We start from the raw sequence: 21,755 nt of genomic DNA on the forward strand, positions 1-21,755 counted from the left end.
CAAAACCAAATTAAGAGAAAAAAGAAGAGACCACAGTTCAGCACTGTATTAGGAAAAAGCAAAATGTGGTCAGAGCAGCTGACACACAGTTCCAAAAGAAAAAAGATTCCAAGGAGCCACGGCCTGCAAACCAGAAGGTATCCCAGGGCACTGCAGTCACCATCACTGGTTCAGACAACACTGCTCCAAATCTCTGGTAGATGAAACGGAGATGTATTACGGGTGCTTCCATAAGTCTGCTTTATTCATGAAGATCTCCTGCCATTTCACTTCAGAATTCCAAATATACTTTCCTTATGAACTACTACTACACAGAAGGCCAAATATAATCACTGAGGTCTTACACAGTTTTATACTTTTCACATGGAGTAAAACAGACTAAAGTGGTTGGTTTGAGGAACCAATAACCACACGAAATGATCTTTTAAAAAGAAACATGTTTGGCATTCCAAACAACGGGAACATAAAATAATTCTGGGGAAATGACCCGGCCCAGTTTATGAATGGCCGATATTGTACTTTCTGAAAGTATCTAATTAAAATAACAAATTACACAGTGTATTCTGCTGTGAATACACAACTCCTAAAAGGATATAAAGCTACTCCTCAACTTAATACAGAACACTACCAGTAAAATTCTAATATCCAACAGTTGTAAAAACTGAAAAAAGAATAACCAGTACTAACATTCAGCACTGCTGCTGCTAAGTCGCATCCAACTCTATGCGACCCCATAGACGGCAGCCTGCCAGGCTCCCCCGTCCCTGGGATTCTCCAGGCAAGAACACTGGAGTGGACTGCCATTTCCTTCTCCAAACATTCAGCACTAGGTATTGCTAAAAGGATGGAAATGTCATTTATACCTTTGTGCATATTTCAGTGTCAGGATTGCACTGTAAGATGTCTCTCACCATTGTTGCATTTCCTTTCTCAACAGCCCAATACAAAGCAGTTTTATTGTCCTGTATTAATTAGAAAAATCAACAGTCACTTCATATAAGACAGAATATTAAAAATTCATCAGTATTAACATTTCTGTCAGAAAGCATTAATATATCTTACCAAGAAGCAGCATGAAAAAAATAATAATCCTTACTGTACCTTGCATTTACTTGTGGGAAATTCTTTACAAAAGAAGTGGAGAAAAACTTAACATTTCTTGACTAGGAAGCAGCATCCCCACACAGCTGATAGGGTAAACTATGCTTCTGGAATACAATTGGGTTTCAGGACCCCACACTGTGTTGGAGGTCTTCAGGACTTGAGCTGTGTCCTTTGAGAAGTCATGTAAATATTCTGACCTTAGCTTGTGGCTTTTCATCTGCCCAATCTTTTCAAAAGATAATGCACGAGAATGTACTACACAAACATAAGCTGAATTGTTTCTAACAATCTCAGCTTTCTTAACCTCCACCCACACCCATAAACTGATTTTCATCAGATCCTTTAAAATCCTATCTGGTTCATACACCAAAAATAGATTCAAATGGATTTTGAAAGTAGAGCTAAAGAAGAAAAACAAAAACTAATTAAAATGTTGGAAAACAGAATTGACAGACACAAAGGAGTTAGATAAAAGCCTAAATAGGTGATCAAGGCATCTACTTTTAGTGAAAATATGATTTTTTCCTCAATGAATGACTTTCGGCCACTATCACACTACTTGCTACACCAAGGTTTTCTCAACACAGTTCCCTTCTCAAAACTGCACACTAGCTTCTGAACCTTCTGAGTTTGACACTGTAGCCTCTCTGGTCTTACATCCCTTTGTACTTTACTATCTCCCATCCCACCCTCCTTAACAACTTGATTTATTCACTAGCTAAGGACTACAGTCTTTCACTTTCCCACTTTCCTAAACTTTCTCATCCCATTATTCTACTATCCTTGCCTGAATTACTCAGCCTTTCTTTATCCAAACTCGACCCATTTTTCAAACTTAGTTCAAATTCTACCTTCCCTCAAAAGTTCTCCCTAATGCCTTCTTTAACTACCTCAAGACTCTCACATTTGAATCTTCAGGAGGCAATCAACCATACACTATCTGATATCAAAAGTGGCATCACTTTTTATGTTTAGATAAAAACGTAAGTTTAAATATAAACTAAATGAACTAAAACCTTCCCAACTAAAATACATGTTTCTTACAGGCAAGGGATCCATGTTAAAAGACTCTCATGGCATTTGGCATAATATTTATTAGTTTGATTCAAAAATGGATTTGTATACAAGGAAAAACTGAGCAGAAATGCAGACTGTGCAACAGCAAAATGGGTTGTAAAGTATAGCTTTTTCTTTTTTAATCAAAAGCTTTTGATATACTGAATAAATTTACAACTTTAGGAGTGCTTTTACCTAAAATGAATAACCTTTATAGCTCTGTGAGCTGTGACTGCCTTAAACGAAGTCCACAGGCACTACCAAATGGTCCTGAGAAAGGCAAGCAAATGGGGGAAAGGAGATGAAAGATTTAAAAAAAACAAAAAGGAATAGAAGAACAATACATGGCTGAAGAAGACAAACAGAACGAGAACGCGAAAGAAAACAAGTGACACACTCAAAGTGCTGCCATGTCTCACTATCATAAACTATTAATTTCAGGATTGAATATATTTAGACATTAATAAGGGAGGTGTACTTGAAAAACATGAGCTTCTTTATGGTTCATTTCTATCTAAACCTAACTTGACATTAATACAGAAATTTCATAATAATGGCAGTGAAAATAATACAGGCATCCATTAAATATATTAGTGTTTATAAGTTTAACTTCATAGGAAAACCTAAAGAATGACATTATGATCAACCAACATATATTACCAATTACAGTCACAGATAATAGTCTGTAATCACACATACCTGTCCTCTAATGTCGATATCAGCATATTTTTGGAGAAGTGCTCGAACAATTTCCACATGACCACCTCTGACAGCACCAATTAAGACAGTATCTCCACTCTAAAAAGACAAAAAAAAAAATAGATAATTGATGAGGAAAACAAAAAATACTGTTTTGAAGTTAAGATCAACCATATATTAATACAATAAAAAAATTTTTTTTAATGTATTGGGGAAAAAAGTTATCTCAGATATTTTCTGTAAACAACAAAGTTTTTAGGTAACTAGTATTAATACCTGATATTAATAGCCTGTAGAGTAAGGGACAGAACACTATACATCAAAATGAGGACATTTATACCTGAAATTCCAGGACAAAACTTTAGAAAGGTAAGTCACACAGAACAATAAGCCATTCTATTTTGAAGGCACCCTCTCATTACAAATGTAAATTAAATAAAATGATGCCATGACTGTCAATGAACCAGACGAACCTTTGGAAATTACGTAACACAAATCCCTTGGAATCACGTTATCTGACAAACGCCACTGACTCTAAAGGGCGCTGCCAAGCTAGAGCCATCTGTGGGTTCATCACCACGTTTAACTAAGGGGAAGGCTGGTTCCCAGAACAGAAGCTACATTCCACTCGGCAGTTCAGGCCAAGACTGCCCAGGACTGACTCTCCTCAGCACAAGGGTTAGATGAAGTTCATTACCTCATAAGGATAGCTCTGCCCTGAAATTATATTCACCAAGCAATAATCATTATTAATTATATCTTTCCCTACTTCAAATACTGCAAATGGCCTTTTTTTTTTTAAACTGCTAAATTACAAATCAGTTACACGGGTTTGAGTTGGATTATTCCATGAGCTATGGCTCATCTCAATCTTAGTGGGCCCCGGTGGGCTATAATTCAAGATGCAGGCCCTTGAGAACTGAGTCTAATGCCACAATGTAGTATCTTAACTACTACATTAAAAGTATAAACCCATGGCAGAAACATTTTGAGAATATTAGCATTAATGTGGGTTCAAACTAGGAAATTAACACAAGATTCTAAATATTTCATCGTTTACTATGTGCCATGCACTATTCTAGGCTCTAGGAAATAAGTTAGACAAGGTCCCAGCTCTGGGAGAATGTATAGTCTAGAGGAGACTAACCAACAACATACAATAAACAAAAATAAAAAATAAGATAAATGTAATGCAAATAAAAGAGAGTGATGTGATAGAAAGTGACTGGGGAGTGACTCTGGTCACTGAGAAATCAAAACTATTGTATACAGTATGGGTCTTTAACACAGGGTAGATGGTGGGACCACTTACTGAGATGGAGAAGTCTGAAGGGAAAGCAGGTTTGGGATCAAACAAACAAAACATCTGTTTTGCTGAAAATAAAGAGGCCCATTAGACACTCAGGTGGAGAGTTTAAGTGGAAATGAACACACAAGTGTATACTTCTGAGAAGAGGTCAGAGCAAGAGATACAAACTTGAAAATTCTATTAAGTGTAAGAGTGGTACCTAAAGTCTTAGAACAATGACCATGAACAAGACCTACAGTAAGGATGATTTTAAGATCACATTTTCAATATTATTTTTAAAAAACTGAAAAGAACACCCTTCACAAAGATTAAATAGGTTTTAACTTATTAGTTTTAAAGGTAGAAATAAAACATCTTAAATATGTTATGCAGGAAGAATGTTGAAAGGTGTTGAGAAGTTAAGGTACCTTCCATCAACATCACCACTGGAAGACAAGTTCTAAACAGACAACCTACCCTATCAGGTATGTTCACATATGTCCCAGCGTCAAGGAGATCCTGTACAATTTCTGTATGTCCCTCCTTCGATGCAATCATCAAAGCTGTATTTCCATCCTTATCTGTTAAATTTACATTTGGATTTCGCTTCAAAATTTCTTTCACTGACTGTGTGTAGCCTCCTTTTACTGCCACAATAAGTGCAGTCATTGAATTCTAAAACACAAACAAAAAAGTCCAATAAATTAGTCATTTCAGACAACTTAATTTATGCCATAGCCAAAAAATTGATGTTTTCAAATAGGTGATCTATAATTAACAATTATTTCTGATAATAAAATGCCAACATAAATAACCAGAAACATACCAAAAGTGGTCAGGAAGCATATTTTCCATTCTTGAAGATGCGTTAGTTCTCTTCAGTCAGGAGGACTGACAATAAAATCTTTAAATGATAACCTAAATTTGGACTCATTTACAATGAACAAATCCTCTCACTAAAGTATTGAATGGTAAAATAGCTGACAGAATGATTCAAAATTAAACACATTTTAAATGAAATAATTCAAAGTAAGGTTAACAGACTTCAAACAAGTAACAGTCTACAATAAAATCTATACAAAAAATGTAAGTGAAACAATGAATTAAAAAGTATAGAATATTTCAATAACAGTGTAATATATTCTTCTTTCTTACAGTGACCTGGAAACCACATTTTAAAAACTGTCTTATTTTTAGTGGTTCTTCTAAAAACTTCACATTTAATTTATTAACAATAAATCACCTAATACAAGAATCTGGCTCACTGCAAAACAAATATTAAAATTTATTCTTGAGATTTTTATGTAGTTTGAGATAGCATGCAATTTCCTTATAGAAATATTTTAGTTGTTATATCAGCCCCTGGAACTAAGCCATAACTCTCAATATTAAATAACATAGCCTTTTCAGATTCTTCAGCAGTCAATATAGAGACAGGTCACTCATCCACTTGATAAACTGCCCAGAAAAGAGGCAGGTGAACAGTATGGCTTCCAGGGTTGGCTAAGAATCATGCTCTGTCTCCACACAGCACTAACATATTCCACACCCTTTGAAGTTCGGCAGTGAGCAGCTCTGCCACCACGGAAAATAGGAGGAGCTGGTTGATATTATGCCAAGAAGTCAAGTATGACTTAGAGCCTACTCTTGTTACACTGCAGCCACAGGTTTGCTAGCAACTCTTCTCAGAATCCTTTATGACCTACCTCACATAATCTAATAATTATGGTAACAGAAGACTATATTGTTTCCTGTGCATAAACATCATCTCCTTTAACTATATTCTTAGAAGTTCAAGAGAAAAGTGATGTGATAGTCTCCTCCACCCCCAGCAACTCTGGCACAGGTCAGGTGCAAACAGGGACTCAATAATGAATCCATAACTCCTAGTTGCTAAGATAAACTGAACCAATTTTTAAACTATCTAGGTTTTGACCACTGATTTCCGATATTTTAAAATCAGAGAAGTAAAACAAGTTACAGCTTAAAATATCAAAAAAGTATGGCATTATTTTAAAATTTTAAAGAAAAGGCATTTTGAAAGAACAGAAATTCTTTCCACATTAGTAATTCAAATCATTTGATGAGGGAAGTACTTTAATTTATACTAAATTACTAAAAGATATTCCTTAGAGCTTTAGCCTCCTAAAATTGATGTGCACTGACAAAAACTCCTTAAGAGCACATGTTTGTAATATATAATATCTAAATTTACCAGGATAATAGATGTTTGTTTTTCTAAGTATCACTTAGACACTGTAGGGAAATTTTTCTAGACATATGCTAAGGAAAAAATATTCTCTCTCTCAAAACTAAAAATATCTCTCTACTACCAGCAGTTAAGTAGAAAAGATACTTACAGCTCCTTCTTGATCAACATCAGCTCCCATGGCCAATAAATGTTTTACACATTCCAAATGACCTTTTCGTGCAGCCCAAACCAAAGGGGTGGTTCCATACTATTAAAAGAAATAACACATTTAAAATTATTATTGAAGATATATTAAAAGAAACTAAGCTCTCAACATTAATTTTGATAAAAATCACATTGAGTATTTTAGATTACAGTTTACACCAATCATAATTTTAAGCCTAGATGAATCATATTTTTCTCATTTTATTTCTCCCAAATAGATGGTTAACCACTGGATGAAATGTATTTTAACCAACTTTAACTTTTATAATCAGTGACAATTTTTCACCATAAAGTCATATAGCCTTTAATTTCCAACACACTTTCTTTGCTTCCCGTATCTTGTGACATATGAAGTCGAACAATCTGACTATAGTTAAAAATAGTGACAGCTACGTGCCAAATACGGTTCTAACTAGTTGACATAGGTTAACTCTTGTAATCCTCATCACAAGATTAAATACAAATCACAATATTACATTTTAACAGATGAGCAAACAAGACCCCAAGAAGCTAATTACAGGCTCGATGTCAAAAAGTTACTAAGAGGTGGAGCAAAATCCATGAACCCAACAAGCCTGGCTTCAGCCTGTGCTCTTCACCACCACCCTAGATTCACCTCTATGCTTGATAAAATAAACATCAGCTGAGAAATGGCACTCAAAAGCACCTTCTGCTGCAACATGACTCAAAAGGCATCAGAGAATATAAATCATGCATAAAAGCAATGCTTTACCTTTGGGGAAATTCACATGGCAATGAAAAGACACAAGAACACCTGCAGTGACATTTGACTACATAGGAGACTGCAGATTGACATGAACGCTTAATGAATGCCTACTTTTTATAACAGCCTTGACTAAGAGAACTTCTGTGCACTAATGGAGGTATGGGCAGTGAATACTGACAGTACAGAAGAAGAGGCATCCACATTGACTGGGTAAGTTAAGGAGACTTAACAGAGAAGATAACATTTCAACTGAGCCTTGAGAAAATAAATAGGAGTTCATCAGGCAGAGGAGGTAGTAACATTTTTAACAGAGGGAAAAGAATAAACAAAGAGACACACTTCACAGAAACTCATAAAAGTTCACAGAGTGGTAGACCATCTTCTGCATCCAAAAGTGCAGTGTATTTGGAGAGCAATGGCAAGAAGTGAACCTGGGAAGAAAGACTCGAGTCAAATTGAAAAATCTGGGCTTTGAAGCCAAAGATGCTAGAAAAGTTCCCCCAAAGCAATAAAGAATGATATAATCAAACATTTCTCAAATATGTGGGTTGTGCTCAGTCGTGTTCAACTCTTTTGCCGACTCCATGCACTGTAACCCACCAGGCTCTTCTGTTCGTAGAATTTTCCAAACGAGAAAACAAAATAAGGTTGCGAACTCCTCCTCCAGGAGATCTCCCCAACCTAGGGACCGAATCCACATCTCTTGTGTCCCCTGTACTGGCACGTAGATTCTTTACCACTATTGCCATGTGAGAAGCCCTATTTGGGGTATTAAGGATTTTTTAAAAAGTGAATAGAACAAAATCCTGGGGAGCTTTCTGGAACTGATGGCACATGAGCTCAGAGTGAAGGATGAATAGAAGTCCAAGAAAAGAAAGAGGAGAGGGCACTCCACATTGTGAAAGAGCACCTGCCTGGAACTCAGGAACCTGCATCATCTGACAGCCGAGCAAAGGTAGTCTGGGGTAGAGACAGAGGGAGAAAGGGAGGCAAAGACTATCTTTATGCATCATAACAGGGACTGACATCCTTAGGATTTTAAGTATGAGAGAGAAAGAACAAAACTTAAATTTTAAAGACCATCTCAGGTTTCCCTGATGAGATGACTCGGTGGTGAAGAATCCACCTGCCAGTGCAGGAGACATGGGTTCAATCCCAGGTCCAGGAAAATAACACATGCTGTGCAGCGCCTACACCCGCGCACCACAACTACCGAGTCCGTGCTCCACAACAAGAGAAGCCAACACAATGAGAAGTCCACGCGTCACAACACAGAGCAGCCCGCGCTCACCACAGCTAGAGAAAGCTCACAAACATCAGTAAAGGCCCAGCACAGCCATAAATTAATTAATTTAAATGATTTTTAAAAACATAATTTGGCAATAATACAGAAAGGGTGATAGGACTCAAGATAGAAAGGAGAGCAACAACAGAAAATTTCAAATAATGAAGCTGGGGAATCAACTCTACTTTCCTGAGAATGATGAATGTGATATAAAAGACAATGGAAAGATACTGAGTACCAATTTGGGCTTCCCTGGTGGCTCAGATGGTAAAGAATCTGCCTGCAATGCAGGAGACCCAGGTTCCATCCCTGGGTCAGGAAGTTCCCCTGGAGAAGGGAATGACAACCCACTCCAGTATTCTTGTCTGGAGAATCTCATGAACAGAGGAGCCTGACAGGATACAGTCCATGGGGTCACAAAGAATCAGACACAACTGAGTGACTAACACTTTCAATTTTAACACCTATAGGGACCCATCTATGAGATGCATGCCTTTATAAGATATATTAATAAATACAAACATAAGATACATCAGTGCAGCCTCATAAGATCATATAAAAATCCTTGTAAGTCAGACACACTGAGTGGACACAACGTGAACTGACCCTGGAAGACCCTGCTGACCCACCTTGTCGGAGCAGTTGACCTTGGCACCATTCTGCAGTAAAAGCTGCACTATATCAGCATGGCCCCTGCCTGCTGCCCAGATGATCGGGTAGACACTGTACTGCTGGGAGGCGGGCGGGCGGGCGGGGAGGCAGACGGCGGCGGGGGGGGGAGAGAAAAGTCTTTTAGGCTGGTATCCATAGCACACATTTGCTAAGAAGAGTAAATAACACAGGGAGCAATACAAGGTAATATTTTTTAAAAAGTCAAGTCACAGACCATTAAAAACACACATAAATCTCAGAATATGTAACTGGGAACTGAGACGTACTCAACCTTAAATAAATATATATTACGAACATGTTTATTTTTATAGATTCAACACACTTAAGGTAATTATCTAGCCAACAGGTAACACTAAGAAGAAGAATGTGAAACCTTTCTTTATAATCCTTCTATCAACTTGAATAAAACTTATTTTTTTCCCAGCTGTATTACGGCATAACTGACAAATAAAACTGTAAGGTATTTGAAGTGTACATGATAAACTGACATACATATGCACTGTGAAAGGAGTCCCCCATCAATAAAATTATTACTTAACCTGCAGTCAGAACAAGCTTCAAGCAAAGCAGTAATGCATGTATTACAACCAATAAGAATACACAGAAAACTGACATGAGTATTTGGTAAATGTCTCTCTTCTTTAAAAGAGCTTAAGTTAAGAATGCATACCCATAGAACACAGGCAAGATGACAAAAGGATTTCAAAATCTCCTTTTGAAACGTTATATAGCTGTAATTAACATTTAAGTTGCTTTTTTGTTGATAAAAATTGAGGAAAAAAGCTTAGCTTGAGAAAAAAATTCCCTTGTGTTTTGAAATCACATTCTGAATTATTATCTTTAGTAAGATTGAGATCATCTTATCCATTATAAAGTCCAAAGTACAACCAATCCTAAGTATTTCCTAAAAGAACTTACCACTTGTATTACAGATGAATTTTTTGTTAACGCTTACCAGACCAGTAACACTTGGATTGGCACCATGAGAAAGCAGCAGCTCAACCACTTCAGTACGGCCTTTATAACATGCCCACATAAGAGCCGTCCATCCTCCCTTCAGCGAAAAAGAAAGGGAGAGAGGAGGGAAGTAAAACACTGGACTGTCTCCAAGCACAAAAATGTCATTAATGAAGCTTCTTTTATGAACATTCTCTATAAAACCACTGTTTTAAGAAATCACTACTATGTAGTTCTAAATACCCAAGCTCCCCAGGGAAATACACAATCGTATCTGGACAAAGTTCAATCTCTTAAGTCCAGTAATGATTACTCCAAAGTTTGTATTATATTTTTGGAAATTGATATAGAGAACATTCATATTGGACTCTTCTAAATTTCCAAGATTTATTTTGGCTGTTTAAGTGTTTTCCTTCAGCAAACATGCTATGTCCCTAGATACTCTCCTCCTGGTGTGAGTCTAGATTTTTTTCCATAGATGGATTCCAGCCATCCCATTCAACTCCTGCATCTAAACCCACCCTATAAATTCCAGATCAGTATCATACCTCTTGCTAAGAAAGAGAGGATACAAAGGCAATGATCTATAGATCATGATTTCCAGGGGTGAGCAAAGTCATTAAGTATGAATTAATGGCATGGTAACTTTCTATCTTCTAAGCTACAAAGCAACATTCTTTGTTTTAGCAGTGTTCTCTTTAGCTATCATGCAATTCAATAAAAGTGACAAATGTAATCAAATTATACTAAGAAGTGAATGTTTTGTTTGCTTAAAAAAAAAAAGTCAGTATTTGGACCAATCCAAATTTGGATGCAAGAATATAAACCACTTAATCCTTTTGATTCTGTTTCATCATCACAATAGAGGTAAAATAAAATAAGCTGCTATAATCTGAAAAAGGCAAAACTACGGAAAGGGGAAAACAGACAGTGGCAGCCACGGACTGGGGAGTGGGTGGAGGGGGTGGTTACAACGAGCAGCATGGGGGTACAGGTGAGGCCATGGAACCGCTCTGCACAGAGCTACGGTGGATGAACGGCATCACAACCTGCCAAAACCCACAGAACGGAACGCCAAAGAGTGAATTTTACTGGATGTAAATCTTTAAAAAATCAACTAGAATGCAGGAAAGACAGAATACAGATCAGGATGAATTAATTATATTACAAGTATATCACACAATTACTTAGAACCTGATCCAGGTAATGTCAAAAAGCAGTATTTTGAATTCTGTAATGCTACAGACAAAAAGAACTGTACACAAACACTGTATTTAGTAGCAAATCTGTTTCTCTCAGGGTATGGGTTAGAAATTCTGAAACTATTTGTTTACTAGAGTTGAACAAATAAGTAAATATTCTGTGTTGATAGTGAGAGCCAGATTTCTCACAGTCAGAAGAGTGTTACGAATTAAGAAAATGGGAAAGGCTTACTGTAGACTGGGTTCACAGTTATCAACTAAGTCTTTTCATTAAAAAAAAAAATACACCCACACACATCAACTGAGTCTCTTTATTTATATACATATATATATATATACACACACACACACAGAGATATACAGAATAGATGTATGTGACATGCATGCAAAAGTTAATATACCCATATGTATTTTCTACATCTATCCACTGAGGAAGACAAGAAGCAGAGACATTCCAGTAGCAATAAGTACACCCAACACCTAGATTATTGGTTTCTAAATATCACTTTAGAATATCAAGAACTAGGGCCCCTTGGGAAACTGATTGATTCCAAAAGGGAGGATCACGGAAATAAGGCAGGGAAAACATAAGATGAACCACAACCTGAAGCATTTTGTAATGCAAGAAAGTGAAAGTGAAAGTCGCTTGGTCGTGTCTGATTCTTTGTGACACCAGACACTACAGTCCTTGGAATTCTTCAGGCCAGAATACTGGAGCGAGTAGCCTTTCCCTTCTCCAGGGGATCTTCCCAACCTAGGGATTGAACCCAGGTTTCCCACATTGCAGGTGGATTCTTTATCACTGAGCCACAAGGGAAGTCCAAGAATACTGGAGTGGGTAACCTATCCCTTCTCCAGCAGATCTTCCCAACCCAGGAATCTAAACAGTGTCTCCTGCATTGCAGGCAGATTCTTTTACCAACTGAGCTATCAGGGAAAGGAAATGCTAAAATATATATCTACACATAGATATTTATTAAGAGAGACAGAACTCTTCTTTAATTTCAATTACTAAATGTAATGGAATTATGAAAATAGAAAAATCACCTAATATTAATTCACCTGATAAACTGATATGGTGCTTTTAATAAAATACTGGGAACTAGGTAATTCCATGAATTTCTCTTCTACTTTACATGCCAATAAGATAAGAACACTACATTTTCCTCCTGCCTGTCAGGTATCCATCCTTTGCCTAGGTTACTGACATCATCACCTTCTCTCCCTAAACTTTTATAGCAATGTACTTCCATTTCTTTTCAGCAAAAGGAAGGATACAAATAGTTCTGTATCTTTCTATAAAAATAAGTATACCATTACTTCACTGAGTTTTGAGAGTAAGTATAATACTGTAGAAAAACACTGTATAAATTATATTGTACAATATAATATTAAGTGAAAGTTTGATGCTGAAGTTTCTTAAAAATTCAGACCACCTGTACTTCATAAAGCATCATCAGCAAAGTAATACATGTTTTATCAAGGCAGTTCAACTTCAACATTTTGTAGAATAAGAAGCCTTCATGATCCTTTTCTTCACCTTTATGCTTTAGGCACATGCCAAGATCAAATAAGAGCTAAGATGATTAAGAGTCAGATCTTGAGAAACTTGTAATGTGTACAGAGGGCATATCTGAACAGTTACATTTTTAAAATAAACTTATAAATATTATTCTGAATATCACAACCGTAAGCACTGAAAATATTTTCAAAACTATACTATGTCCCTCTTAAAGTTCTCCTTAAAGAAAACAATTCTCTCATTGATACATTATAAAGAGTAATGTGTTGTCTTAACAATATTTCAGAATTTTAAACTCTAAAATAAACAGAAAATGTGATTAAGAGTATTCTAAGGAGGTACATTATCTCAACAGGGTTTTAAAGCATTCTTGATGGTCATTTCAATGCCTAACCCTAAAAACGTCATCTGACACACAAAAAGACAAGACTTCACAAATATCTATTACTGTTAATAAGACTCCAGCTGATTAACAACTGTAAAGAGTATCCATACCATATCCCGGTGCTCCAAATTAGCCCCACACTTGAGCAGTTCTTCCACAATGTGCAGGTGCCCTTCTTTTGAGGCTGATATAAGCGCTGTCCAATTATCCTTGAATATACAGACACAAATGTTATCATTTCAAAACAAAAAATAACATCCCAAAGTTAGGTAAATTTGAATTTACATACCAGAAGATCATACCAAATTGACATGATCTGACACACTCTAAGCTACTCTGAAATAACACTGAAGCATAAGCTCTGTTAAGAATTTATCTCGCTACCTATATGACTATAATGATGTAGAAATGGCTTCACAACTCTTGTGCAGTCTTTTCACTGGACTTTTAATCACTGTGTTTTTTAAAAAGGAGAAAAAATGAGTATTAAAACCTCAGAGCTAATCTGTGTCTACAACCATTATTATAAATTGAAATTCAAAAGCCTGCAATCAAATAAAAAAGCATATTTACAAACTATTAAACTAGAGCCATCCCATGTGATGTGCTCAGAAACAATGGGATAAAGGACTGTTCTCCTTTATTTTCTAAAGGCTGCAAGTATCCTATCCTTTTATTCACGTGTACTGTCATTTAATTCAAATGATCATTCAATTACAATCATCAATTTAGTATCATCAATTTGAATTATAAAGACAAACAGAAAAACAGATGTGGCTATGGGACCCTGAAAAATAATTCCTCAGAAACAGAGAAGCAAGCCTCTCAAATAGTGATTTATCCTTTACAAATGGTATCAGAAGGGACCACATCTTCCTGACTTATCCTAGGTAATGATGTTTCTAATAAGAAGATACCATTATGGGGAGTTACTTAGCAGTATGACTCTTACATGGATATGTTCTAGGCAGGCATTTAATTTTGAGTGTGTGTATATGTGTGCATGCTTAGTCACTCAGTCGCGTCCAACTTCTTGCAACCCTATGGACTGCAGCCCACCTGGTTCCTCTGTCCATGGTATTTTTCAGGCAAGAATACTGGAGTGGCTACATGTGCTCCTTATTCAGTGAGTGCTATTTATACATAAAAAAATACACAAAGAGCTGAGACTGCTCAATGAAGGTAAAAATTTCTCTCCTGTAATAAATGCCCTTTTTAAAAAATCGAGTTAGCATACTACTGAGCAATGTTGATACACAGCAGAATTACAATCTGTAATTTATTGCTTCTGAAATCACTTCTTAAAACCAAGCAGCAAAGTTAAAGAAAAGAAAAAGGCAAATGAGTAAATCAATATATACCAAATCTTCCAGATTGCAATTAGCGCCATTCTTAATTAATTCTTTCACTATTTCCAGATTGCCTTGTTCAGCAGCTATCATCAATGGAGTCTGGCCACACTAGAGACAGAAGAGACACAGAGAACATCCAGGATGCTGCATGTTAGGTGACACACCAGTTAAATATACCACCCATACATTTCCATGACATTCAGCTCTATTTACAGCACTTAATTTAGAAACACCTCTAAATTCAAGTTTTCAGTTTACTAATAATATGAAAGTCCAAGAGAAAATGCTCTTTTTTTTTTTTTTACAATAGCATTCATAATCTGTTTTGGGCACTGCAATTTTATTCAAAATAAGCAACATGTATAATACTAGGCACTGAAAAGCAAATTCCACAATTTATACAATAATCTCAGAATATCTATGGCAACCAAATCCTCTAACAATACAGCTAGAATTTGATACACAATGTGGTTTTGCTGTGTGTATAAGATGTTTTTATCAGGACCAGAGGAAGAAAACTAAAACAGTAAAAACAATACAGGTGCTGCAATATCATGGAGTTATTTGAAGCCTTCCCTTATAACCTTAACTCATTACACTAAAGTTCCTACTAGCTACAGCAGTGCTGTCCAGCCTGTCCCCAGAATGAGTCACGGCAGTAAGACATGGGCTCCAGCAGCCCTGAGACCATGGGGCAGGGCCTGGGCAGCTGGATCCTGGGACAGGTTCCCTCCAGCTGTCAGCTTCGTCTATCCCAAGTCAGAGATGCATACGATCGTTTTCTGTACATGCCATGACATGAAACAGACCAGAAGCTAACAGTGACAGTACTAAAGGTGCCAAAACATACCAAGGTATAAAGAAAAAAATTACACCAAAACCTGAGTTCCATTTGATACATTAAGCACCTATTTACTGAATGTATATCAATGTGCAGGAAAAATCAGTTATTTTTATTTTGTTTTGTTGTTTTTTTTTTCAGTTTTTTTTTTTCAGTTATTTTTTTTAAATGCTAATTTGACAATATCCCACTGCTTAAAATCCTTAATGGTTTCCTAGGCTCTTCTGGATAAGAAGCGAAGTCCTTACATGGCCTGTGGTCCATGAAAATCTACCTTGAAACCTGTGCCAGGCCATTTCCTCCTCACACTTGTGCCCTCAAACTGTACGCAAGCTCTTTCCCATCTCTATATCCCTCTATCTCACCCAAATCTCTATATCCCTCTATCTCACCCAATTAACTATCTCCCACCTGGCATCTCTTGGGTCAAACACCAACTCCACAGGGAAGACTTGCTAACCCGCTCTAATGTCGTGTACCATGCTAATCCTTGTTTGTACTTACACTTTTCTTTGCATGATGAACAACTGTTATTGAGTTTCCTCTAAAGGCCCTAAATTCCCCAAGGGTGGGAAGCATGTCTGTTTTGTTGAATACTGAAACTCCCCCGTAAGGTGCAGTGACTGCCACACAGGTGTTCACATATTTATTGAGTAAGAGAGTGAGCAAAGTCCAGAAGAATTTACAAATCTACTAATGGCAACACACAAACAAGCGAATAATCCTAGTAACAACACATGCTACTGTAAGATATAAGTAAACAGAAACACAAAGACTGAGTTAAGGTACACAAGTAAATCGAGTTACATACAGACACTTATATAATGATGGATGCTAAATTACACGTGGTAGTCACATGTCATTCAACCAGAGTCATTAGAGAATGAGACATTATGCATAAGTAGATTTTCCAGGTGAAAAGTTTATCCTTTAAATATATTTGATTACAACTTTATGATAACTGTTTTTTCTTAACGTAACGTGCACAGTGCTACTTGTTAAACAGATTAACTTAACCATTATGTTTATGATTCTGAGTCATAACTACAGACATCAATCATTATACAAGGCTTGCCTCTGTCAGCGCTAATGTCTCTGACTTCCTTTCTACAGCATGTTTCTGCCTTCTAATCAACTGGGATAAAAAAATGAAATATCAAAGTCACTGGTATAATATATATATTAAAGCCAACTAGGTGAATCTATGTCCCTAAGGATATAGAATGACCTCTGTTCGTTTCCAAGGCAAACCATTCAATGTCACAGTAATCCAAGTCTATGGCCCGACCCGTAACACTGAAGAAGCTGAAGTTGAACGGTTCTAAGAAGACCTACAAGACCTTTTAGAACCATCACCCAAAAAAGATATCCTTTTCATTAGAGGGGACTGGAATGCAAAAGTAGGAAATCAAGAAACACCTGGCATAACAGGCAAATTTGGCCTCAGAGTACAGAATGAAGCAGGGCAAAGGCTAAAAGAGTTTTGCCAAGAGAATGCACTGGTCATAGCAAACACCCTCTTCCGACAACACAAGAGAAGACTCTACACGTGGACATCACCAGATGGTCAACACTGAAATCAGATTGATTATATTAGCAGCCAAAGTTGGAGAAGCTCTGTACAGTCAGCAAAAACAAGACCGGGAGCTGACTATGGCTCAGATCATGAACTCCTTATTGCCAAATTCAGACAATGAAGGTGGGGAAAACCACTAGACCATTCAGGTATGACCTAAATCAAAACTACCTTATGATTATACAGCGGAAGTGAGAAATATATTTAGGGGACTAGATCTGATAGACAGAGTTCCTGATGAACTACAGACGGAGGTTCGTGACACTGTACAGGAGACAGTGATCATGGCCATCCCCAAGAAAAAGAAATGCAAAAAGGCAAAATGGCTGTCTGAGAAGGCCTTACAAATAGCTGTGGAAAGAAGAGATGTGAAAAGCAAAAGAGAAAAGGAAAGATATTCCCATTTGAATGCAAAGTTCCAAAGAACAGCCAGGAGAGATAAGAAAGCTTTCCTCAGATCAATGCAAAGAAATAGAGAAAAACAATAGAATGGGAAAGACTAGAGATCTTTTCAAGAAAATTAGAGATACCAAGGGAACAATTCATACAAAGATGGGCTCAATAAAGGACAGATATGGGATGGATCTAACAGAAGCAGAAGATATTAAGAAGAGGTGGCAAGAATACACAGAAGAACTACACAAAAAAGATCTTCACGATCCAGATAATCACGATGGTGTGATCAACTCACCTAGAGCCAGACATCCTGGAATGTGAAGTCAAGTGGGCCTTAAAGAAGCATCACTACACACAAAGCTAGTGGATGTGATGGAATTCCAGTTGAGCTGTTTCAAATCCTAAAAGATGATGCTGTGAAAGTACTGCATTAAATATGCCAACAAATTTGGATATCTCAGCAGTGGCCACAAGACTAGAAAAGGTCAGTTTTCATTCCAATCCCAAAGAAAGGCAATCCCAAAGAATGCTCAAACTACCACACAATTGCACTCATCTCAAACACTAGTAAAGTAATGCTCAAAATTTTCCGAGCCAGGCTTCAGCAATATGTGAACCGTGAACTTTCAGATACTCAAGCTGGTTTTAGAAAAGGCAGAGGAACCAGAGATTAAATTGCTAACATCCACTGCATCATCGAAAAGGCAAGAGAGTTCCAGAAAAACATCTATTTCTGTTTTGTTGACTATGCCAAAGACTTTGACTGTGTGGATCACAATAAACTGTGGAAAATTCTGAGAGAGATGGGAATACCAGACCACCTGACCTGCCTCTTGAGAAATCTGTATGAGGGTCAGGAAGCAACAGTTCGAACTGGATATGGAACAACAGACTAGTTCCAAATAGGAAAAGGAGTATGTCAAGGCTGTACATTGTCACCCTGCTTATTTAACTTATATGCAGAGTACATCATGAGAAACGCTGGGCTGGAGGAAGCACAAGCTGGAATCAAGATTGCAGGGAGAAATATCAATACCCTCAGATATGCAGATGACACCACCCTTATGGCATAAAGTGAAGAAGAACTAAAGAGCCTCTTGATGAAAGTGAAAGAGGAGAGTGAAAAAGTTGGCTTAAAGCTTAACATTCAGAAAACTAAGATCATGGCATCTGGTCCCATCACCTCATGGGAAATAGATGGGGAAACAGTGGAAACAGAGGCTGACTTTTTATTTTTCTGGGCTCCAAAATCACTGCAGATGGTGACTGCAGCCATGAAATTAAAAGACACTTACTCCTTGGAAGGAAAGTTATGACCAACCTAGACAGCATGTTAAAAAGCAGAGACATTACTTTGTCAACAAAGGTCTGTCTAGTCAAGGCTATGGTTTTTCCAGTGGTCATGTATGGAATTGAGAGTTGGACTACAAACAAAGCTGAGCACCGAAGAATTGATGCTTCTGAACCGTGGTGTTGAAGACGACTCTTGAGAGTCCCTTGGACTGCAAGGAGATCCAACCAGTCCATCCTAAAGGAGATCAGTCCTGGGTGTTCATTGGAAGGACTGATGCTGAAGCTGAAACTCCCGTACTTTGGCCACCTGATGCGAAAAGGTGACTCTTTTGAAAAGACCCTGATGGGAAAGATTGAGGGCGAGAGGAAAAGGGGATGACAGAGGATTATGGTTGGTTGGCATCACCAACTCAATGGACATGAGTCTGGGTAAACTCCAGGAGTTGGTGATAGTCAGGGAGGCCTGGTGTGCTGCAGTTCATGGGGCCGCAAAGAGTCAGACACAACTGAGTGACTGAACTGAAGGATATAGGACTTGCACATCAGTTTTCAAAACTGCAATTCCAAAGACTCGGGCGTTTTCTGTTCACCTTCTGTGGTCACAGGCACATTTCAGATAGTTTGCAAAGAAAGGTGCTTTTAGAGTATGAGGGAAAAAATTAATTAGACGTGTATTAAAAAACCATAATACAAAAAGAAAGTGGGTATAAATGTGATTAACTAGAAACAAGCTAAATAAGACTTAAACAGTCATAAATTTCTCTTGCAGAAACTACCATTTGTCTACCCAGTATCTAGAGCAACAGGATTTTGTTCGGGGTGGCAGTCTGCTCAGCAAAAAAAACCTACATTGTTCAGCCTTACTTGCAGTTGGAAACCATCCACGCTAACACTCTAGTGAGCTCTCCTGGGAAAGCTTGGTAATTAGACCAACTCAGCTGGCCTGTGCCCTTTTCCTTCTTGCCTGATAAGTGGACACAATGCTGCAGTTATATCAAGACTGCTGATGGGAATAACTGCCATGCATAGCAGTGGCCAGAAGGGCAGAAGGAGCCTGGGAAGATATCCTGAGACCATTATACCAACTTCGGAATGACTCCTCCAGCTTGTCATTACATGAGAAAAGTAAGACCTTAATTTGATTAAGCCACTATTTGGGGAGTTGTTATATGCACTCAAAAGTAATCCTTAGCCTTTTGTAGCTTCAATATCCAAATAAATAAGTGATTCTCAGGAAAGGCTGCCATAAGTTTTGTTAATCTGAAAAGACAGAATGATATTTACCTTGTAAGTTATGCCTTATCACAAAACATATCTATTCTATTAGTTCTGGTTTAACCCATCTAGTAACTACAGTTGTAGAGACAGTGACTCAGAAACAAACAGTCATGACAACTTGATTCTTTTACTTCAATGTGAATCACTAAAGGCCCCTTCCCTACCTAACCCGCCACACACATCTCAGCAAATCTCAAGTCCATTTCTTTCCCAAAAAATTCAGGATCACATAACTCATAGAACCCCTACTCTACTGGTTAAGAACCTCAAACCAAAATACACCAAAACAGAACACCGCCATGCCAACTGAGGTTCCCCACAGCAGGTACCATGCTTTATCTTACCTTCCCAGAAGCTACAATGCAAAAACATCTCCTATTCAGCATCTTTTTGGTCTTCCCAGTTCCTGGGTCGTCCCACTTGTATTCAGGTGTGCTGTGCTGTGCTGAGCCACTCAGTCATGTCCAGCTCTCTGCGACCCCATGGACTATATGTAGCCCGCCAGGCTCCTCTGTCCATGGGGATTCTCCAGGCAAGAATGCTGGAGTGGGTTGCCATGCCCTCCTCTACGGCATCTTCCCAATCCAGGGATCGAACCCAGGTCTCCCACATTGCAGGGAGATTCTTTACTGTCTGAGCCACCTTACTGGACCTAAGTAACTACTGCCTTTTAAAGCAGTGGCATTCTGAGGATAGCTACTTCTTCCAGTAATTATAGTGAAAGTAAAACATTTTTAAATTTTCCTTTGAACTTTACTTCAGGGTCTCTACTTGTAAGAACATGACAAAATTCATCTCTTGAACTTAAGAGTCCCATTTCACTTTCTTCAACAGGAGAATAATGTTCAACCTCAACACTATACCCCTGTATCAAGAAGAGCTGATAGTGACTTTTTGCTCTTTTCAAAAAACACATTAAATTAAAGCCCTTCACTACTCTACAAAAGGCAAAGACCTGCCATCATAGAGAATATTCATACAAAGGGCAAAGACCTGCCATCATTAACAATATTCAGAGGCCAAGAATTTTATCTAGTTTACAAATAACGCAGAAAGGAAAGAAGGGAGAAAACTGGTATTTACTAATTGCAACTGATTATATGCTAAGGACGGCAAGAGGCAATTTCCCCCACATTATTTTCTTTTATTGATAACATTTAAGAAACCTTTAGAAAACTGAAAACCAAATACATTAAATGAGGTAATTAAGTACTTCACTTTTTAAAGGTGAGAAATAAGGAAAGAAAGCCTAAGCAACTCTTCAGAATTCAATAAAAATTAAACTTTATCAGAAGCAGTAGAAGCAAAACGTTAAAAAAAAAAAAAAGGCCTTGAAAAAGTTACTCTCTCTATAACCTTCACAGTGAGCCATAATTTAACAATGCCAGATTGTTTCAAAGTACTATTTTAAAACTCCAATTTTAACTGACATAATACTAAACTAGAGGTAAATATCATTAATACTCCTTGAATGCCACTGCATGCCTGATAACATGTTAAGTTTTTTATCAAATACACTTCATTCTTTGTGTGAATAAGATCAATATAATTTTGTGCTTATTGTGTATTATTTTTCTCCTTCCAAGTGAAGCTATTTTCTCAATATTCTCAAAGAAAGTATCTAAGAAGTAAAGCTTAATCTTTTTAAACTATCATTTTATTATTCCAAATATACTAATGCCAATAGAATGACTACTTCAATAAGC

General features: G+C 37.4%; 1 protein-coding gene across 10 annotated transcripts in view; it reads right to left on the minus strand.

The window, feature by feature from the left end:
* KIDINS220 (kinase D interacting substrate 220) overlaps window positions 1–21,755 on the minus strand; it is an 89,716-nt gene that overhangs the window by 60,634 nt on the left and 7,327 nt on the right. For 6 of the 10 annotated variants that reach the window (XM_065928556.1, XM_065928554.1, XM_065928552.1 and 3 more), the window contains 8 exons: window positions 14,675–14,773; window positions 13,424–13,522; window positions 10,203–10,301; window positions 9,205–9,306; window positions 6,508–6,606; window positions 4,625–4,822; window positions 2,860–2,958; window positions 864–962 (listed from right to left, as the gene is read on the minus strand). In XM_065928556.1, coding sequence (XP_065784628.1) covers window positions 864–962; window positions 2,860–2,958; window positions 4,625–4,822; window positions 6,508–6,606; window positions 9,205–9,306; window positions 10,203–10,301; window positions 13,424–13,522; window positions 14,675–14,773 — 894 coding nt within the window. The remainder of the gene's footprint in view (window positions 1–863; window positions 963–2,859; window positions 2,959–4,624; window positions 4,823–6,507; window positions 6,607–9,204; window positions 9,307–10,202; window positions 10,302–13,423; window positions 13,523–14,674; window positions 14,774–21,755) is intronic. The other 4 variants (XM_065928557.1, XM_065928555.1, XM_065928553.1 and 1 more) reach the window with 1 other exon arrangement.

This window comes from Muntiacus reevesi, chromosome 3 (assembly GCF_963930625.1).
Source record: "Muntiacus reevesi chromosome 3, mMunRee1.1, whole genome shotgun sequence".
NCBI classification, from domain to species: domain Eukaryota; kingdom Metazoa; phylum Chordata; class Mammalia; order Artiodactyla; family Cervidae; genus Muntiacus; species Muntiacus reevesi.